The sequence below is a fragment of the Octopus bimaculoides genome, chromosome 3 (genome assembly GCF_046866305.1).
Source record: "Octopus bimaculoides isolate indiv1 chromosome 3, ASM4686630v1, whole genome shotgun sequence".
Lineage (NCBI taxonomy): Eukaryota > Metazoa > Mollusca > Cephalopoda > Octopoda > Octopodidae > Octopus > Octopus bimaculoides.
Window position 1 is genome coordinate 65,944,160 of NC_142930.1, and position 20,000 is coordinate 65,964,159.

The 20,000-nt window shown below is 35.4% G+C and overlaps 1 protein-coding gene across 4 annotated transcripts in view; it reads left to right on the forward strand.

Moving 5' to 3' along the window:
• Window positions 1-20,000, forward strand: part of LOC106872305 (endosome/lysosome-associated apoptosis and autophagy regulator family member 2) — a 134,333-nt gene that overhangs the window by 102,784 nt on the left and 11,549 nt on the right. For all 4 annotated transcript variants that reach the window (XM_052966396.2, XM_052966394.2, XM_089349118.1 and 1 more), the window contains 6 exons: window positions 3,670-3,767; window positions 5,710-5,789; window positions 6,947-6,980; window positions 14,803-15,045; window positions 16,161-16,230; window positions 18,749-18,831. In XM_052966396.2, coding sequence (XP_052822356.1) covers window positions 3,670-3,767; window positions 5,710-5,789; window positions 6,947-6,980; window positions 14,803-15,045; window positions 16,161-16,230; window positions 18,749-18,831 — 608 coding nt within the window. The remainder of the gene's footprint in view (window positions 1-3,669; window positions 3,768-5,709; window positions 5,790-6,946; window positions 6,981-14,802; window positions 15,046-16,160; window positions 16,231-18,748; window positions 18,832-20,000) is intronic.

A 20,000-nucleotide genomic window follows, 5' to 3' on the forward strand; every position in this document is an offset into this window, starting at 1 on the left:
ACCCGGCGTTGCCCGGTTTAAAGAGAATAATGAAATATAAAAACGCTGTCTAGACTACGCATAATCTTTATATATAGAGATGTATATACACACACGCACCCAAACACACGTATATATATGTATATCAATATAAATATATGAAAGTCAATGAAGTTTCGTAAAAGAAGGTGATCATGTACATACTTTCTTGCTGTTGTGATTATAACACCTCGTTGTAAACAATGTTCCTTGTTTTCCCTTGTGGAGCATATACAAATAGGTTTTTTTTGCTGCCCACTCTTGAGCAGCCAACATACAGTTGTCCATGTGAGAAGCAAGGCTCTTCCAAGAGAAGACCAGCTACAGACAGTGTTTGACCCTGAGATTTGTTTATGGACATGGCAAATTCACACGAAGGGGGAATTGTAGTCTTCTGAATGTAAAAGGAATGTCTGCTCTTGATGGAGTAAGAGGAATTCTTGGAATAAAGATGTCATCCCCTTTTGCACATCCAGAAAGAATGGTAGCTTCGATAACGTGTGACATCATTTTCTAAATAATGCTCATCTATTATGTTCGGGTTAAAATTTCATCAACATCAAAAATATATGAATTTTCATGGGAGTTATGGCCGTTATGCAAAGAATATAATTTCCAAATTTCATAAAGATCCATTCAGTACTTTTGACGTAGTTTTGGATAAGAAAACAAATAACTAATGTGTGTGTATGTGTATGTGTGTGTGATGGGTGTATATATGTATAGATATCTGTATGCATGTATATATGTATATATGTGTACATATTACATGTACATCTATATATATATATATATATATATATATATATATATATATATATATACATCTACACATGTATACATATACATGTATGTATATAGATCTATATATATATCTATACATATACGTGTACATATACATCTATATGTATACATATACATCTCTCTCTCTCTCTTTCTCTCTCTCTATATCTATACATATACGTGTACATATACATCTATATGTATACATATACATCTCTCTCTCTCTCTTTCTCTCTCTCTCTTTCTCTCTTTCTCTCTCTCTGAAAGTATCTGTCATTACAGTATCGAAATGGTGTACATATACATCTATATGTATACATATACATCTCTCTCTCTCTCTCTTTCTGTCTCTCTCTTTCTCTCTCTGTGAAAGTATCTGTCATTACAGTATCGAAATGTGATTGTTTCAGTTAGTGGAATAGTTTCATTTTTAAAGTGAAAGTATATGACATGAGTGTTTTTGTTTCACTTTTGACACGTAATACTTAAATAGTGGAGGAGATATTATGTTGCCGTGTGCTCGAACTCTGCAAGAAGTTAAAAAAATTTTTTGACTAAAACACAACTGGAACCCTAAGTAAGGCATGTGTAAAATTTGAATGAAATTGGTTGCGTAGTTCTCGAGTTTTAGGGATTCACACACACAGACAGACACACATTCTCATTTTTATATATATAGATATATATATATACACATAATACATATATATTATATAATATATATATATATATATAGATACATTATATAATATATATGTATATATATATATATTATATAATATATATATATATATATAGATACATTATATAATATATATGTATATATATATATATATATATATATATATATATATATATACTAGCAACGCAGCCATCCTTTGGATGGTTTAAGTTGCTTTGGTGGTATTTTTTTCACCAAATAATTGAACTACCAAGAAGGTTTATGAGTAGCATGGCAATCTATGTTTCCAATTAACCTAGGAATGGAAAATCAAATTGAAGGCTGGTTACTGTGGAGGTTATTGCACTTTTAATGAACATAGACCATATAAGTTTGCAAACGATGTAAAGTATAGCTACTGAAGTGTTTTGGAAGTAGATTACGGATAATGACTACAAAATATAGTTGTTTTATATGAAAGCAAAATTTCTTGTCAGAAACAGCCACATAAATGGTGTCAAGAAATTGAAGGAAGATGTGGAAACTTCCCCTCTGCGAGTTTATTTTTATCAACAGCAAAGAGAGCTATTTTCTCAGAGAGATAAGCCAACAAAATCACCTTATTCTGTCTTCCCTCATAGCATGTGCATAAACTAGCAGCAAATGCTGTATAAAGTTAAATTGGTATAGAGCTTTCTGAAAGATATGTATAGCTTTCGCTAGTGGAAGCCAGACTCATTTTTTTAAAGGTTGATTCTTTGGGACGAATCATGTAATTGTTTAAAAGAGGCTAGAATCATCATCATCATCATCGTCGTTTAACGTCTGCTTTCCATGCTAGCATGGGTTGGACGATTTGACTGGCAACGGCCACGCTCAAAATGGTGTATTTTATGTGCCACCCGCACAAGAGCCAGTCCAGTGGCACGGGCAACAATCTCGCTCGAAAGTCCTCACACATGCTGCGGCACAAGTGCCAGAATGACAATGCCAAAACATATTTGAAACAATGGACTACAGTTGAAATATCATAAGATTAAAAAAGTATGGAAGACCCTACAGATTATAAAACAGCTGATTAATGCAAATGAATAGGAATCCTCTATTGTTGGTTTCCCACTGCTCTAGAGGCCTCAATATTGATTTTTAAAAAAATCTAAGTAGCCTATGTTTGGGTCTAGGATATGAAGCAGCTGTGTATAAAATTTTAAAGAAATTGGATGAGATATATAGAAGCTATTGAGGTACATTAAATTTTTGTACACACAAACACACACACACACACACACACACAGAAAACTTCAATTTTATAGATATTAAATAGATTAAATTAGATGTGTGTGTGTTTCCATATTTGCATTATGTGTGTGTTAGTGACGAAAAGCAACATAGAAAACCCAGTTCTATATTTAAGAGATGAGGAATTATGTACATTATTTACATTTGACAGATATTTGTCCTCATCTTGTTTGTTGTTAACACATTTCAGCTGATATACTATCCAGCCTTCATCAGGTGTCTTGGGGAAATTTCAAACCTGGGTTCTCATTCCTAAGGTATTTTTCGATATTATTATTATTATTATTCAGGTCACAGCCTGGAATCGAACTCGGAATTTTGAGGTTAGTAGCCCGCGCTCTTAACCACTATGCCATATGCCCATGGGCATGTGGCATATGGCGTAGTGGTTAAGAGCGTGGGCTACTAACCCTAAGATTCCAAGTTCGATTCCAGGCTGTGACCTGAATAATAATAATAATAATAATAATAATAATAGTAATAATAATAACATCGAAAAATACCTTAGGAATGAGAACCCAGGTTCGAAATTTCTCCAAGACACCTGATGAAGGCTGAAGGGTGTCAGCTGAAACGTTGTGCTAACAACAAACAAGATGATGACAAATATCCGCCAAATGTAAATAAAAATCCCAGTTAAGAATCTGTTTTTAAATTTTAGAAAATAACATTACTTTGCTTATTTAAATTCTTAAAAAAAGTTTTTTAATTATTCTATTTGTTTCTTGAAATCGAAAATAATTTTTGATGTTTTATTATTATTATCATTATTTTGTTTTTACTTTGAGATAGTGTTTCGATATGATATTTATAAGATTTAAAATATTTTTTTGTGCAAGTTTCTCATTATTATTGTACTTCATTAAGTTTGAAGTTATTTCATCATTTTCTGACACTTTGTCTGCTAGCCACTGGGAGGTCCACGAACTCTGTCTGCATCAGTATGCCGTTCTACTTTGGTACCAAGTAGGGATCACAAATCACTTGTCTCTACACAACCTGTAAGGTATGTTTGTATGAGTAATGTTCTGCTCTTATCTCTTTTTTCAAGTAATTGTATTACAAAAAAGAAAAAAAAAATGGGGGGTAGTAAGGTGGATGTCATAAATGAGAGATAATATTGAATTAAATGCTGTGTAGTATATAGTTAGTGAAGGAACGTGGCTTAGTGGTTAAGGTAAATGGTTCACAAATGTAAAGTAATGAGTTCAATTCTCAGTGGCACATTGTGTCCTTGAGTGAGACATTTTATTTCACATTGCTCCAGTCCACTCAGCTGGCAAAAATCAATCGTACTTGTAATTCATGTGGCCAGCCTTATCACATTCTGTGTCATGCTGAATCTCCCTGAGGACTATGTTGAAGGTATGTGTGTCTGTGGAGTGCTCAGCCACTTGCACGTTAATTTCATGAGCTGGCTGTTCTGTTGATCAGATCAACTGGAACTCTCATCATTGTAATCGACAGAGTGCCACCACAAAGAAGTATATAATTACCACCAGTGATGGAAATGGAGCTGGGGTACACAAAAGGATGGCGTTCCATTACTTATCTGTTCATGTTGGAGATAGTTATACAGGTGGCTTGTAGTGTTGGCCCTACAACCTCAACCTTGTAGATTTTAGTTTGCCCCTTGTCCCAAAAACCCATTTTTATCACTGATGGGTGGTTACATCAGGGCTGGATTAAGACCCATCAAGGCTCTAAGCACTTAAAAGATTTTGGTACCCTCATAAAGGATTATGTAATTCAAAATATAAACAATAACAAACCATAAAATAAATTTTTATTTTTTCAAAATGAAACAAAACATTATGAGGGAAAATAATGTTTATTTTTGTATACTTCCATTTTTTTTTTATATTTGAAAAGTTTCCTCCTACTTTTTTAAGTCTTTGATCAGATCCTCAAAATTAATATTAGGTAACACATCTGCATCTATACTTAGTAGAGATAAAGGCATCCCAAATATTATTTTAACAAGTTTTAAGTGAATTCTTTTGTGCCATAAACCATTTACCATTCTGTGGTGCCCCCCTCCTTCCCTTGATGCCCTAAGCATGTGATTATTTTGCTTAATAGTTGATCCAGCACTGGGTTACATGGATCTAACATTGTGTTGCGATTAACTTTCCCTTCCATCCTCTCTGATAAAATAAGTATCTGTATTATACTTAGCTTAATTCCATAAATAGTGCCTATGCCTTTGGTATAAATAATGGTAATAACAAGTCTTTCTACTATAGACACAAGGCTTGTCAATTATATCAACCCTAGTACTTGACTGGTACTTATTGACTCTGAAATTTGAGATCAGAATGTAAATGTCACTAAGCATTTTGTTCAGCATACTAACGATTTGCCAACTCAGCAGCAGCAGTAGTAGTAGTAGTAGTAGTAGTAGTAGTAGTAGTAGTAGTAGTAGTAGTAGCAGCAGTAGTAGTAGTAGTAGTAGTAGTAGTAGTAATAATAATAATAATAATAATAATAATTTCAAATTTTGGCACTAGGTCAGCAATTTTAGGAGAGGTGGGTAAACTGATTTTATTGTTCCCAGTACTCAACTGGTATTAATTTGACTCTCTCCAAAAAGATGAAAGGCAAAGTTGATCCTGGCAGCATTTGAACTCAGAAAGTAAAGCACTGGAAGAAATGCTGCTAAGCATTTTGTCTGGCATGCCTACAGCAATAATAATAATAATCCTTTCTACTATTGGCATAAGGCTTGGAATTTGAGGGTAGGAGAATAGTTGATCTCATTGACTGGTACTTAATTTATTGACCCTGAAAGGATGAAAGGCAAAGTCAACTTTGGCAGAATTTGCATGATAATAATAATAGTAATTATAATAATAATTATAATCCAGTCATTATTTAATTTACTTGATTTTTTTTCTTTTAGCCAGTTCATTAACTTTATTAGCATGTTTTTTCTTTCTTTAACTCAGTTTGGGTGAACATCTAGTGAAAATCACTTCAGGAAGCAATATGACAAAATATTTCGAAGATGCTGGCTTCGAACCTGGTGGTAAGTTTTCTTCCTTTCACTCCTCTTTTATAAATTTTAGTTGCAGCCATCCTGCAGTCTTCAAGATTTTTTAAGTTGATCATTTGGATTCCTATACTTTGGTCTATTTTTGTTGATGCTGAGTTGATATTGTCAGTACATTTCAACTTCAAAACAAGAACAAGATTTGTAAGCTTAACTTTTCCCTAGCAAACTATGTCAGAATAGACAGTTCAGTATTCAACTATGATATAATGAATTATGTCATATTCTTCTGATACTATTTCCAAGTACATTCCTTCCTCACATTATAACTATGCTATATGTGCTAGCTATCATCTGTCTTTCATTTTTGTTTGTTGAAATGATCATGATGGACAATATGAGAGGCTTTTCTCAAATCAATATCAGTACTCACTCCTGTTTATTGTTTCGTGATTGGAAGAAAGTTCACGCTCTATACCCAATAGATCAATTCAAATATCAAAATCTCACCAAATTTTTTAATAGATGCAATCATGGGAAAATGAAAATATCTTTTTTTATGTTGCTTTATATTCAATTTTATTTTGTGTAAATAACAAATTTTTATTGGAGTTACTTACCCTTTGTAATGCTGCTCTTTAGGAGCAAGCAGAGTTATGTACCTTGGTCCAGTGTCCCAGCACATGTGGGTGTAGTAAGATTTGAACTTACGCAGACAGTAAATTTTGAACCTGGCTGTTAACCACTATGCCATATGCCCACTCTTGAGAGCACGGGTTACTAACCCCAAGATTCCGAGTTCGATTTCGGGCAGTGACCTGAATAATAATAATAATAATAATAACAACAACAACAACAACATTGAAAAATACCTTAGGAATGAGAATCTAGGTTTGAAATTTCCCCAGGACACCTGAAGAAGGCTGGAGAGTATATCAGCCAAAACGTTAACAACAAACAGGATGAGGACAAATATCCATCAAATGTAAATAAAGCTTATGCATATTTTTATATTCCTGCTGTTAGAGGGCTGGGTTAGCAGAATTGGCAAGTATTGGATAAAATACTCTGTGGTATTTAGTTGTGCATCTCAACATTCTGATGTCAAATTCTGCCAAGCTGATCTTTTATAATTATAATGCTATATGTATTCATCTTAAATTAACAATATATATTTTCAATTGTTGTTTCAGATGAAGACATTCATTTTCATTACAAAGCAGAGAGGTGAGTTCTTTTGATTTTTATGAAATTATTTTTGTTTTAATACATTTTGAAAATTCAGTTAAACATAATATTTATATATCATCATCATCAATAACTGCATTTTTAGTGTCCACTTTTCCATGCTTGCATCAGTCATGCAAAACTCTTTGAGGCAATTGTTCTTTGCCAGATAATCATCCTCTTATTTCTTTATTGCCCACAAGGGGCTAAACATAGAGGGGACAAACAAGGACAGACAAAGTGATTAAGTCGATTAAATCAACCCCAGTGTGTAACTGGTATTTAATTTATCGACCCCGAAAGGATGAAAGGCAAAGTTGACCCCGAAAGGATGAAAGGCAAAGTCGACCCCGGCGGAATTTGAACTCAGAACGTAACGGCAGACGAAATACCGCTAAGCACTTCACCTGGCGTGCTAACGATTCTGCCAGCTCACCACCTTTTAAACATCCTCTTGCCAACTCTTTCTTACTTCTGAGCAAAGCAATATTTTCCATTGTTCTTTGAATGTGAACAAATCAAAGGTAGGGTATGTATCATGGAAAATTGCAGACAAATGACAATGACACCATTTTTTGCTTGAATAGTCACTTTTACAAATGTCAAGACAAGGGGATACAAACACCCACACCTCACCCATATAAACATATGCATACATACATACATACACACACATACATACATACATACATATGTATACCACTGTATCAACCAGTCTATTGAATGTTATACTTGCTGGTCACAATGTGCTTCTTTGCATTTATGAAGCTTCTGAATGATGCCACCCTACTATCTATGTGGGTGTGCCAACATTTTTCATGAATGGAATGCTACTCCATTCCCAGGTTACCTATTTACAGCTGAGTGGACTGGAGCAACATGAAATGAAGTGCTTTGCTCAAAAACACTATGCACCACTGATCTGAGAATCAAAACCATGATCTTGTGACTATGAGTGCAACGTCATAACCACTAAGCCACATACCTTTCACTCACACACACATACATGCACACGTACATACATATATTCATACAGAGAAAGAGAAAATGAGAGAGAGGGAGAGAGATAAAAGTCAGACAAATAACATGAGTAAAATTTGAGGCAATGTGAAAGCAACCAAACAAGAAATTCTGTGTAGTGCTAGACAAGTAAGCTCACGTGTCTAAAAAGGGTAGAAATATAGAGTGAAAAGAACAAGAAACAAAGATGTGAACAGTGAAGCTCAATGTGCCAACAGACAAACACAAGAGAATCTGATGTTTTGAGTGATAAATTTTGTGAAAGAGAAGAAAATAGAATGGGATAAAGAATTGAACAGCAAGAGAAACAGAAAATTGTACAATATAAAATAAAATGTCAGTTTACATGGCAGGTCTGAATGAAAGCTCTGAAATGAAACAGAATGACCAAAAGTAACGGTATTTATATGGGTCACAATGAGGTTAAAAGGAGAAAGAGAGATGGAATGAGAGAGAGAGAAAGAAGGGCAAGGAGAGAAGAGTGAAGTGGAAGAGAAAAAGTAAGAGATGAAAGGTGAGAGATGTAGCAGGGCACTCACAGTACCAGTGTGTGTATGGATGTGTGTGTTTGTACATGGGTGTGTAGGTTATATGTGTTGTAGAAAAACAGCACCTATGTGTAATGTATTTGTGCAATGTTTTATGATAGGGAGACATGTATGAAGGGATGGTAAGTTGGAGGAATGTTTATATCTTTATTTAATGTGAGAGGGTTTGTGTTTCTGTGTGCGTCTGTGTATGCACACATGAAGTGGGCAGTTATTCCCATGTGCCAGTGCAGTTTGTGCTATGTTCAATCTATATGGGTATATAAATGCATAGTATTGTATAGGTGTGCATATATTTATCTGTATATATGTATATGAACTTGTATATATATATATATATATATATATATATATATATATATAGATAGATAGTTATGGCCTGTTTATGGGTTTACCCAGGGTTTTGTGTCCATAAAACATTTAGTTTTACAGCGTCTCATCAGACCCTAATGGCCAGTGGAGGTTATAGGTTATAGGCCACTGGCCATTAGGGTCTGATGAGATGCTGTAAAGCTAAGCAATTCATGGATGTGTAACCCTGAGTGACTTCATAAACTGGCCATAACTATCTTTATCTAAATACTCTACTGCTCTATAACTTAGAGTGTGCTTCCCTTTTGAATTTATGATTTACTGACAATATATATATATATATATATATATATATATATATATACGGGGTGCACTGAATCAATTGTCTAAATTATGCAAAAATGAAAATAACACTGACATTTCATTTCAACATATATTTACCAAGATTACATAAAAATATCTTGAAATACTAAAGAGTAAATTTATTCAATAAAATTGCCATTGGCTTCAACCATGGCTTCCAGCCAACTTTGGAATCTCCTACAACTCTTCTGGATGGCCTCTTTGTTTAAGTTGGTGAATGCTGCCGTAATCCTTGCCTTCAGCTCATCTTTGGTGTTGCAAGGAATTTTGTTGGTCTCTCACTCAATTATGCTCCACACAATAATCAAGGAAGTTGCTGTCTGGGGAGTTAGGTGGCCAGATGGTAGGGGTGATGTGGTCGCAGAAATTGTCTGACAGCCATGACTGGGTTCTCCTGTGTGTGGCATGGTGCAGAGTCCTGTTACCAGACATAGAGTCTTCCAACAGCCACTCTCTTGACCCAGGGCAGCACTACCTCCTCCAGGCACTTGATATAAGCCTCCGTGTTGAGTTTGAGGCCATGTGGGAAGATGAATGGAGGCATAACATTGCCATCACTAGTAATCACTTCAAAAAGCATGATGTTGACTGGATGTTTGATTTTTATCACTCTCAGTACATGTTTTGTGGACTCAGATTGACATCCAACACTCTGAAATGTTCATATTGGATCTTCTGGTGCAAATGCCAAGCAGTACAGTATGTTGTTTACAAATTTCTGGTAGAGTGAATTGCGTCATGGTGCTGTTTTTCTCAGACAGTGCCCAACTGACCCTACTATACTGTGTAGTTGACAAAATCAAAAACAAACAATGCGCATGTACGACATTAAAAATATAAAATGGCACCAATTTACCCATCGCATCCTGTACACATACACACACGTGTCTGTTGTATATTGTAATATTCACCTAATGTGTATATACCTGTGTTATTTTCTCTTGATTGTACTGTTTGTATTCATAATCACTATTACTTTTCTTTTTCTTATTTCTGTATAAAATGATCTTGCTAATAAATTAAAATATAGTTTACCCAGGAGTACACTGGAATTTTCAGTAAAGCAACGTTATTGCAATTATTTCCCTTGCTTGCTTGAGATATTAAACACTTGTAGAAGATATTTGGTGATACAGCTAGTGAGACTGAATGGATTGGTAATTAGTAGGTGATATGCAGTTTCACTTTCTGAACATAAGAATAACAGTGGCAGTTTTCTACTGTTCTGGGAGTAACACAGTTAATAAAACGGAATTGGAAGAGAAACAAAAGTTCATGCAATAGGAAGAGCCTATTATATTTGAAGAGCAGATAAGTAACATCATCAAGACCAGGCAAAGCATAATTGTACATATAGCTGGAGTGATTCGCAGCATTGCTAGAGTAAATTCAAAAGATGTTATAGAATGTGATATCAGTAACAGTGAAGAATTATTATTTAGATTTGCCAGCACAGCAATCAGTAATAAATTCTGCACACTCTGAAATTTCCAATAACCTGATCTGTATGGGAAGTGCAAGGAGGGCTAACTGGAAAGAGGTTTTTGTTTCTAATACACATATTTTTAGAACTTTTTATCTGGTTCAGCTGTTTTGCATTGATCAAATTTAAGTACTGCATTTTTAGTCACCTGCTTGATATGATTGGTTGCTCTGTTGCACCTTCTGTTATCTTGTCTTCTATGTAATCTGTATTCATGTTCAGCAACTCATCATTCTTTCCTGGCAAAGCAGACTACTCCAGTCTCTCAAATTACAATTTTGGAGTTTCTAACAAGTATTTACAGTACTTGTAACAAGTATTTACAGTATTTACAAAGTAAAATTTCTCCAGAAAGTCTTTTGAGGTCAGTTGTGGTTAGTAAGTTGCACCTGCAGGTGAGAAGCACTGCAAGGTTGGAACTGGTTTTATTGTATGATCATCTTTACGATATATAACTTTCCTTGTCTCTCACAAGACACAAGGCATGTCCATATATACATCTGTCCTCTCTCTCTCCACACACATTTACTTGAAACTGAGGCTTAGCTCATTGAGAAATTTGACAGGGTAATAGCTTAGTGTTAACTTAATGAATGGATCTAAGCAAGCACACACACATACAATTCAAGCAGTTCTGAAGAAGAGCCACTCTAATGTTTAAAACTGCATCATCATCATCGTTTAACGTCCGCTTTCCATGCTAGCATGTGTAGTGACGTAATTTGGCGCCAAAATACAGTCGCCATTACTGCGTTTTCATCCACGCATGCGCAGGGACTAGTTCCGGAAGGAACACAGGAAGAGTCCCATGCACATGCATAGTTCGACTCTCTCAACGTTTTCCCGCGTTTTTTTCTTTCTCTTGCGTTGACAACTTCGTGGGCGAAGGACGTGTTTTGTATCGCTCTTTTCGAGACCCAACTAACTCATGACGGGATCAGCGGACAAGTGATGGAACGACCAACAGCCGAATAACCATGCTGTATGAATATACTACAAGAATAAATATTGTTATGTTTCTGGTTTAGAGACTGCGCTATCCGTTCTTCATTTTTCCTTCTTAAAGTTTGATGTGAGGAATTAGGTATTTAACCTAAAGGTTAAATAATGAACGATATTTCTTACACATGGGTTTATTACATAACTCTTCACATGGAACTTTGTGTGAACTGGTGTTGATAACAGAGTTGGTGCAGAAACAATTGTAACTGGTCATTAAAGATGTGATAAACTCTTTCTTTGCCTTATATGGATTATATATTTTACTCTTTGCTAAACCCACACAATGATTTTACCATTGTGACATTTGGATTTTCTACACTTGAAGAATTTTGATTTTATTTAAGAATGCACAATCTAAGAATGCACCTAGCCTAAAACTTGGTTTGAATACTGCATTGAAAATACCCCATCTTTCTACCATCCCAGGACTTTATATAAATAAAATAGAAATTAAAATAAACATATGCACTGGTTCAATATACAACAAGATTTATCTCAACATACAAATTCACATCAAGAATCTTGCAAAGCATGTTCACTGTTTATGGCTACCTGGCATCATCCACAGTAATTGTACAGTCATTGCTGGATTTACATTAGAAATGCCACAGTACATGTTGTGTATAGTAGAAACAATTGAGATGAAAAATAGAATATACTGGAAGCTTTATTTATGACAAAGGTCGTTTTGACACACCCTGCGCCACTCCATCATGGGTGGGAAACTATACAATGAATTCCAATGTTCCCCACACTGCAGAAGCATCTCTTCAGGTGATATAACCTGGTTATATCATTCCTCCTCAATGTATTTTAGACATAACTACTACCAACATGCTCTAGTTAATCTTAAGAATGCAACATCAATCATGTAACAAGAAACCAAGTTATATCATCCAATGCTTCTGCACTGTGGGGAACATTGGAATCCATTCTATAGTTTCCCACCTATGAGGGAGCAGTGCAGGATGTGTCAAAATGATCACTGGGGCAAATAAAGCTTCTAGTATATTCTATCTTCTGTATCAATTGTTTCTACTATATATATATATATATATATATATATATATATATATATATATATATATATATAAATTTAGTAAATGGAGTAAAACGCATATGTTAACTGAATACTTTTATTTCCAACATATGTTTCAAAGATTAAAAATTATACCTGCCATAGGAATAGGTGATGTTGATAAGAATGTAATCTTCTCTTCAGGGAAATGCATGGGAACCAGCTTAAACGTAAGACATTTTAACCGAATATGAGAACTGTAGTTGGAGAAGGTTGTTACGTAATTTATTTGAAAAATATATATATACACACACACTCAGATATATATATTTGAGAGAGAGAGAGTGGGAGAGAGCTGTAGATAACCGTGTTGATAGGGTACCCAGATAATGGCCTGAGAAGCTGATGTCTTGTATTGTCTCACTAGTGCTGTGCTGTTTTCATTTTGGTTGACCGTGTAGGCATTAGCATTATTGAAAATCTTATCGCTTTTTCATTTAGCTTGCAATGGTGAGTTTGAAATTTGCTGTGGGTTCTGACTAAGAAGTGTGCTTGTGCATGTATGTACATGATTTATTTGCAATTAAGATATACTAAAATGTTCACATTCAAGATTTTCAAGATGAAATCTTATTTATTTTTAAATGGAGAAATTAGAGTGATGGTCATTTGCATGGATGAACACATCATCATCATCATCGTTTAACGTCCGCTTTCCATGCTAGCATGGGTTGGACGATTTGACTGAGGACTGGTGAAACCGGATGGCAACACCAGGCTCCAGTCTGATTTGGCAGAGTTTCTACAGCTGGATGCCCTTCCTAACGCCAACCACTCAGAGAGTGTAGTGGGTGCTTTTACGTGTCACCCGCACGAAAACGGCCACGCTCGAAATGGTGTCTTTTATGTGCCACCCGCACAAGCCAGTCCAGGGGCACTGGCAACGATCTTACTTGGCTTGCCGGGTCTTCTCACGCACAGCACATTTCCAAAGGTCTCGGTCCGTAGTCATCGCCTCGGTGAGGCCCAATGTACGAAGGTCTTGCCTCACCACCTCAGCCCAGGTCTTCCTGGGCCTACCTCTTCCACGGGTTCCCTCAACTGTTAGGGTGTGGCACTTTTTCACGCAGCTATCCTCCTCCATTCTCACCACATGTCCATACCAGCGCAATCGTCTCTCTTGCACGCCACAACTGATGCTTCTAATGTTCAGCTTTTCTCTCAAGATACTTACACTCTGACGGGTATTCACATTGACATTACACATCCAACGGAGCATACTGGCTTCATTCCTTGCGAGCTTACGTATGTCCTCAGCAGTTACAGCCCATGTTTCACTGCCATGTAGCATGGTTGTTCGTACGCATGCGTCATACTTTAGAATAAAAAACAAGGTTTGCAACATAAGTAAATTTTTGAACCCTTCCACTGCAAAAATTTAGAGGGAACATTGGTACTGACCATGACAGAAATCTTTCTATTCTAACACAAAGCATTTTTATTGTGGCTTTTAAGAATTGGCATAATTTACAACTTATAGTGACAAACCATTTGAGCTTTTAATTCTCATTAATATCCCAATTCATTACACTGTTACACAAATCATTGCTTTCCATACTAATAAATAAGAAAATTTTGTGTTTTGCTGTTATTAGAGAATCTTGGACATCCCCATGTGATTGAAGGTGAAGAATAAATAAAAAGTGAGTGAACTGTCAAGGGGATAGTTGATGGTGTTAGTTTGACTGTGTTGATTTACTGTGTTAGTTCGACATGTGTTGGTTTAACAGTCAGTAGTTGCACAGTGAATACTGAGCATCGTACCTACATTCGGGTAGTATGGAGTGTGTTCTGTGTTAACATATATTTCTGAAACAAGATATTTTTAGATAACCACAACCATTTATTTGTGTAATACCATTTTACACCAGATGTGTATACCTATGTCATAACGATTATGTTGACAATAAAGCCTTCTTAAATTTCTCTAAGTATATTTTTGTTATAATTTCTTCAAAATTTTCAGAGATAAAAACCTTTACTTCTTTTTTCTTTTTTTGTGTGTGTGTCATCCAGTCCAACAGCTGCTTGTCAGGATGGCCGAGAGACAATCATTACACTTCGATGTGATGTGAAAGAAGACAAACGTGGGACTATTGACTTACCACCTAAATGTCCAGATGGCACATGTGATGGTTGTACTTTCCACTTTCTGTGGCGTAGCCAACATGCCTGTCCTGTTTGCAGAGAAGAAGATTACGATGTTATTGTTAGCGAATGTATAGCTGGTGAACAAACAATTCATTATTATCCCAAAAAGTAAGTATTATAACCAAATATTATTATAGATAAACATAAATGTATATATTATCAGGCAACAGGTCATACATAATTTCTTTCTTAGATATAGGCTCCCTTTATTTAAAAGAAATAAATGCATCATGTTTTTTTTTCTTAAAATAAGTGCCTGTTGGATGATATTTCAGAGCTTCTGGAAGCTACAAAACTTCTTTAACCCTTTAGCATTCGGATTACTCTGTCAAATGCAATGCTTATTCATTCACATTGTTTTGAATTAATTATGCATTACTTCATAGCTTTGAGATTTCAATGAGGTGATTGTTTTATTTTTAATCCTTAATTTGGTTACTTTACTAATGCTGTTGCAAATGGTATAAATATCAGAAGTTTGTGTTTTCTCTTCACACCAACTCTAAAACTTTATGCTAATGTAGAAATGTCATAGATGCAGGTGTGGCTATGTGATAAGAAGTTTTTTTTCTCAAGCACATGTTTCTGGGTTCAGTCTCATTGTGTGGTACTTTCAGCAAATGGTTTCTACTATAGCTCCAGGGAAACCAAAGACTTTGTCATGTATATCTGTCTGTCTGTCTATGTACCAGTGTCTCTGTGTTTGTATCCAACCACCACTTGACAACCAGTGCTGCTTTGTTTATGTCCCCACAACTAAACAGTTTGGCAAAGAGATCAATAGAATAAGTAACAAGCGTTTTAAAATAAAAATGCACTGGGGTTAATTTGTTTGACTAGATTCTTCACAGTGATGCCCCAGTATGGCTGCAGTCAAGTGACTGAAATATATAAAAGACAGACAGACACACACACACACACACACACGAGATCAATGATATCTGTGTCTTAGTTAAAACTGAAGGTATGGACATTTGGGTGACTTAATACATACCTAGGTCTGGTGGCTAAATAGAAACAGCTTCAGATTTTCCAGTAAAACTGCAATTGTGATTGATTAGACGAATGCTTGAAAATGTTCTAGTTGGCATTTCTCTCTGCTTTGTTCTTTACATGCAAAAGACATTGTAAAAGTCTAAGAAAATATAATTTGTAAAATGAAATCTATTTGAGATTCTTTAATTTTTTAAAACATAATATAAACTTTAAATTTCTTTTTGCAGGCATTGCATGATAATCAATGATGAGAAGCCTACCACCAAGAAAAAGAAATGTTCTTCAATTCCCTTTGCTGTAAGAATTTATTATATTACTAGTATACCCATATCATCAAAACTGCTGGCAGTTTTATTAATGAGAGAAAGTGGTGTATTAAAACAATGGGAGAAAGCACTTATAAATGTCAGTAATTGAGTAAATATGTATACATACACGGAATTGAAACATATGAATAGATACAACAGTTGAAATGTCTTGGTTGGAAATATTATCATGCATGTAGTGTAGTAAATATATATATCTCTTTTACTCTTTTACTTGTTTCAGTCATTTGACTATGGCCATGCTGGAGCACCACCTTTAGTCGAGCAAATCGACCCCAGGACTTATTCTTTGTAAGCCTAGTACTTATTCTATCGGTCTCTTATGCCGAACCGCTAAGTTACGGGGACGTAAACACACCAGCATCGGTTGTCAGGCGATGTTGGGGGGACAAACACAGACACGCAAACATATACACACACATATATATATATACATATATACGACAGGCTTCTTTCAGTTTCCGTCTACCAAATCCACTCACAAGGCTTTGGTCGGCCCGAGACTATAGTAGAAGACACTTGCCCAAGGTGCCACGCAGTGGGACTGAACCCGGAACCATGTGGTTGGTAAGCAAGCTACTTACCACACAGCCACTCCTATGCCTATATATATATATATATATATATATATATATATATATATATATATATATATATATATAGAGAGAGAGAGAGAGAGAGAGAGAGAGAGAGAGAGAGAGAGAGAATCATGTCCACTACATGCCACCATGGACAATGGATGTTTAACGATGATGAAACAACCACATGGATCAGACAGATTTTTATAGGCAGCTGTCATTCCCATTACCAATCCTTCCCCTTTTGAAGTGGAAGACTGAAAAGAAGACACCTCTTGTATGACATTGAGGCTCACAACTTTTGCCTGAGACAATGAAACACACATTTAGTGTGTGTGTATATATATATATATATATATATATATATATATATATATATATATATATATATACATATATATATATATATACAGGATGTTTCAAAAAATTTGATATCATTTGAGGTGTAAATATCACAGAAACTACATAGTCAAAGCAAATGAAACTAAACAGGCTTAATGTTGAGCAACATAAGATTTATTCCTCCATATTTGAATGAGAAATTCAAAGGTATGTGGATTCCATGAACGTTTTCACAAATGTTCGATATGCACACCGCCTGAGATACGGCATACGTCAAGTCGGTAGTCCAGCTCCTCCCAAACACGCTGCAGCATGTCTTGGGTAGCAGTCTCCAGTGCAGTAGTGATTCTCTGCTCAAGTTTCTCTAGGTTTGCTGGAAGAGTGGGGATATAGACCAGGCCCTTCACATAGCCTCAGAGAAAAAATCGCAAGGTGTCAGGTCAGGTGAACACGGTGGTCATTTCAACAGCACATTCTCTTCATCACCAGCATGCCTGATCTATCTCCCTCGCAGATTGTCTTTGGGACAAGTCCACACAGTGTGCTTCTAGTGAGGTGGAGCCCTGTCCTGTTGAAGAATGAAGTTTTCATGTTCATTTGCAATGAGCTCATCCATTAGCCAGTTCTGAAACATTTGCAGATAAACATCGCCGGTCACATTTTCCTCAAAGAAAAACAGGCTTTTCTTGGAGATGATGCAGAACACATTCATTTTGGTGAGTCCGTCTTATGCTCAACTGAGGTATGGGGATTTTCTTTGCCCCAAATGCGAACATTATGCTTATTGACTTCATGTTTCGTATGAAATATGGCCCCATCACTGAAAACAAGACGTCCCTTGAACTTGGCTTGTTCAAGTTTCTCTTGCATATCAACACTTTCGCTTGTCATTTGTCGTTATGGCATGAATGAGCTGAAGATTGTAGGGTTTCATTAGCAAGCATTTCCTCAGGACATGCCAAACTGTCATTGGAGGAATCTGGGTTTCCAGACTTGCACGAGACCGTTACAATACTGACACCAAGTCCCTGAGACATTTGTGTTTCACTTTGATGTGAGTTTTGTTCAACAATTGCTTTCACCTTGGTTTTATCTTTATTGTCTTTGTTGTCATGGTTACAACAAAACTGTTTAGTTGATCATATTTTGTTGAAATTTGGAAAAAAAAAAAGAAGAAAAAAAATCAATTTAAAAGAATAAAGATTCTGTTGAAACCTTTCAGCTTTTTTTGTGATGGCATTGATTTTTTTTCTTTTCTTTTAAAGAAAGAATTTAAATAAAAATTTTATAAAATATTATTTGTAATGTAATTGATTTATAAATAAATATGCAATAATTGATCTGTTCAGTAATTATTTTTGAATTAAATTTGCAATAGAAATCTTTGATTGAAAATAAGGAATCCATTGACTTGTTGAAGAAATTATATAAATCAGTTTATTTGATTTATTTTTCCTCTTTTAAAAATATCTTAAACATAAAAAAAACCTTATCAAATATGCTTCCTTTCAGTTATAATATTTTATCATTTATTCACTCAATATTTCTTTGCATCTCTTTCTTCTTCAGATTGAAATAGGTAGCATGTGTGCTCTGTCAGTTGGCTTATTGTTGCTTTGTTTGGTATTTTACTGCTGGAAGAAAAATAAGAAGTAAGATGGATTTGTAATTTTCTCTTTTTTGCTTTTTTACTGTTTTAGTATTTGTTTATGTAGGCATATAACCTAGTGGTTAGGGTGTCAGGTTCAATTCCTAGACTGGAATTCCTTAGCTCATTAGTATTCAAATTATTCTGTCAGAAGTAATACTTATTAATTCCTATTGTTTTGAATTAATCAAGCATTATCTTGTCACTTCAAATTTTTATGATGTGATTCTTTATTTTTAGAACGACATTGTAGGGTAGTTGTGAGAGGCCAGATCTGACTAGTTTGAATATAATATATGTAGAATTATTTGGCTGGATATGGCCAGTTTAAACATAAAACTGGGAGAATATTTGGGCTGAATATAGCCAGTTTAAATGCTAAAAGGTTAAGCAAGACACTCCTTTTCAGTTGCTCCAGTCTACTTCGCTAAAATGAATGCCAGCTAAGTGCTGCACCAGCACAGTTGATTTGGCATTCTCTTCTACAGTCATTATATCCCCAATGTTCTGCTGACTCAACAGCAGGAAGGATGAGATTGTGTTTATGCCTGCTTATGACCACATAGACACCTAAAATAATTAGGGGAAAGCATGGTACATGCTACCAAGTCGTATTTCCTTATGAGTTATGGCTGTTTCTCTACTTCTTTTGTTTTTTTCATTATTTATATATATAATAGTGGATAATTTTTACTAATTTCAAACCTGTTGAATCTTTTTGTTTATGACACTCTTGCTATTCTTATTTGCTTTCTTAATATATATATATATATATAAAACTGAGAATATTTATCTGTATGTGTGCATCACTAAAGCTCGAGAACTACCCAACCAAAAGCAACAGTAACATCCACCCCTAGGGGTCAGCCACACTTAAGTGGCAATATACTACACTTTATCGTGCAGTTACTGTTAATACTTCATTTAGAGAATTAACATTGCTTGTTTTCACCTTTTCGATATCAGTGAAGAATTTCACTGGAAAAGAAGATATAAGATTGCCAGGTTTTTGTCTCTCTCACCAAGGTCGGCAGCTATCGAACGCCGACGAAGGGAAATAACCCTGAAATCCGGATCCGTTCGTGCTGCAGATGTTGGTGAGAGGGATAACTTCCCTTGGCAAACAGGACACAGTCGTGTGTCGATAAGCCAGCTGGAGGAGATGTCCTCCTG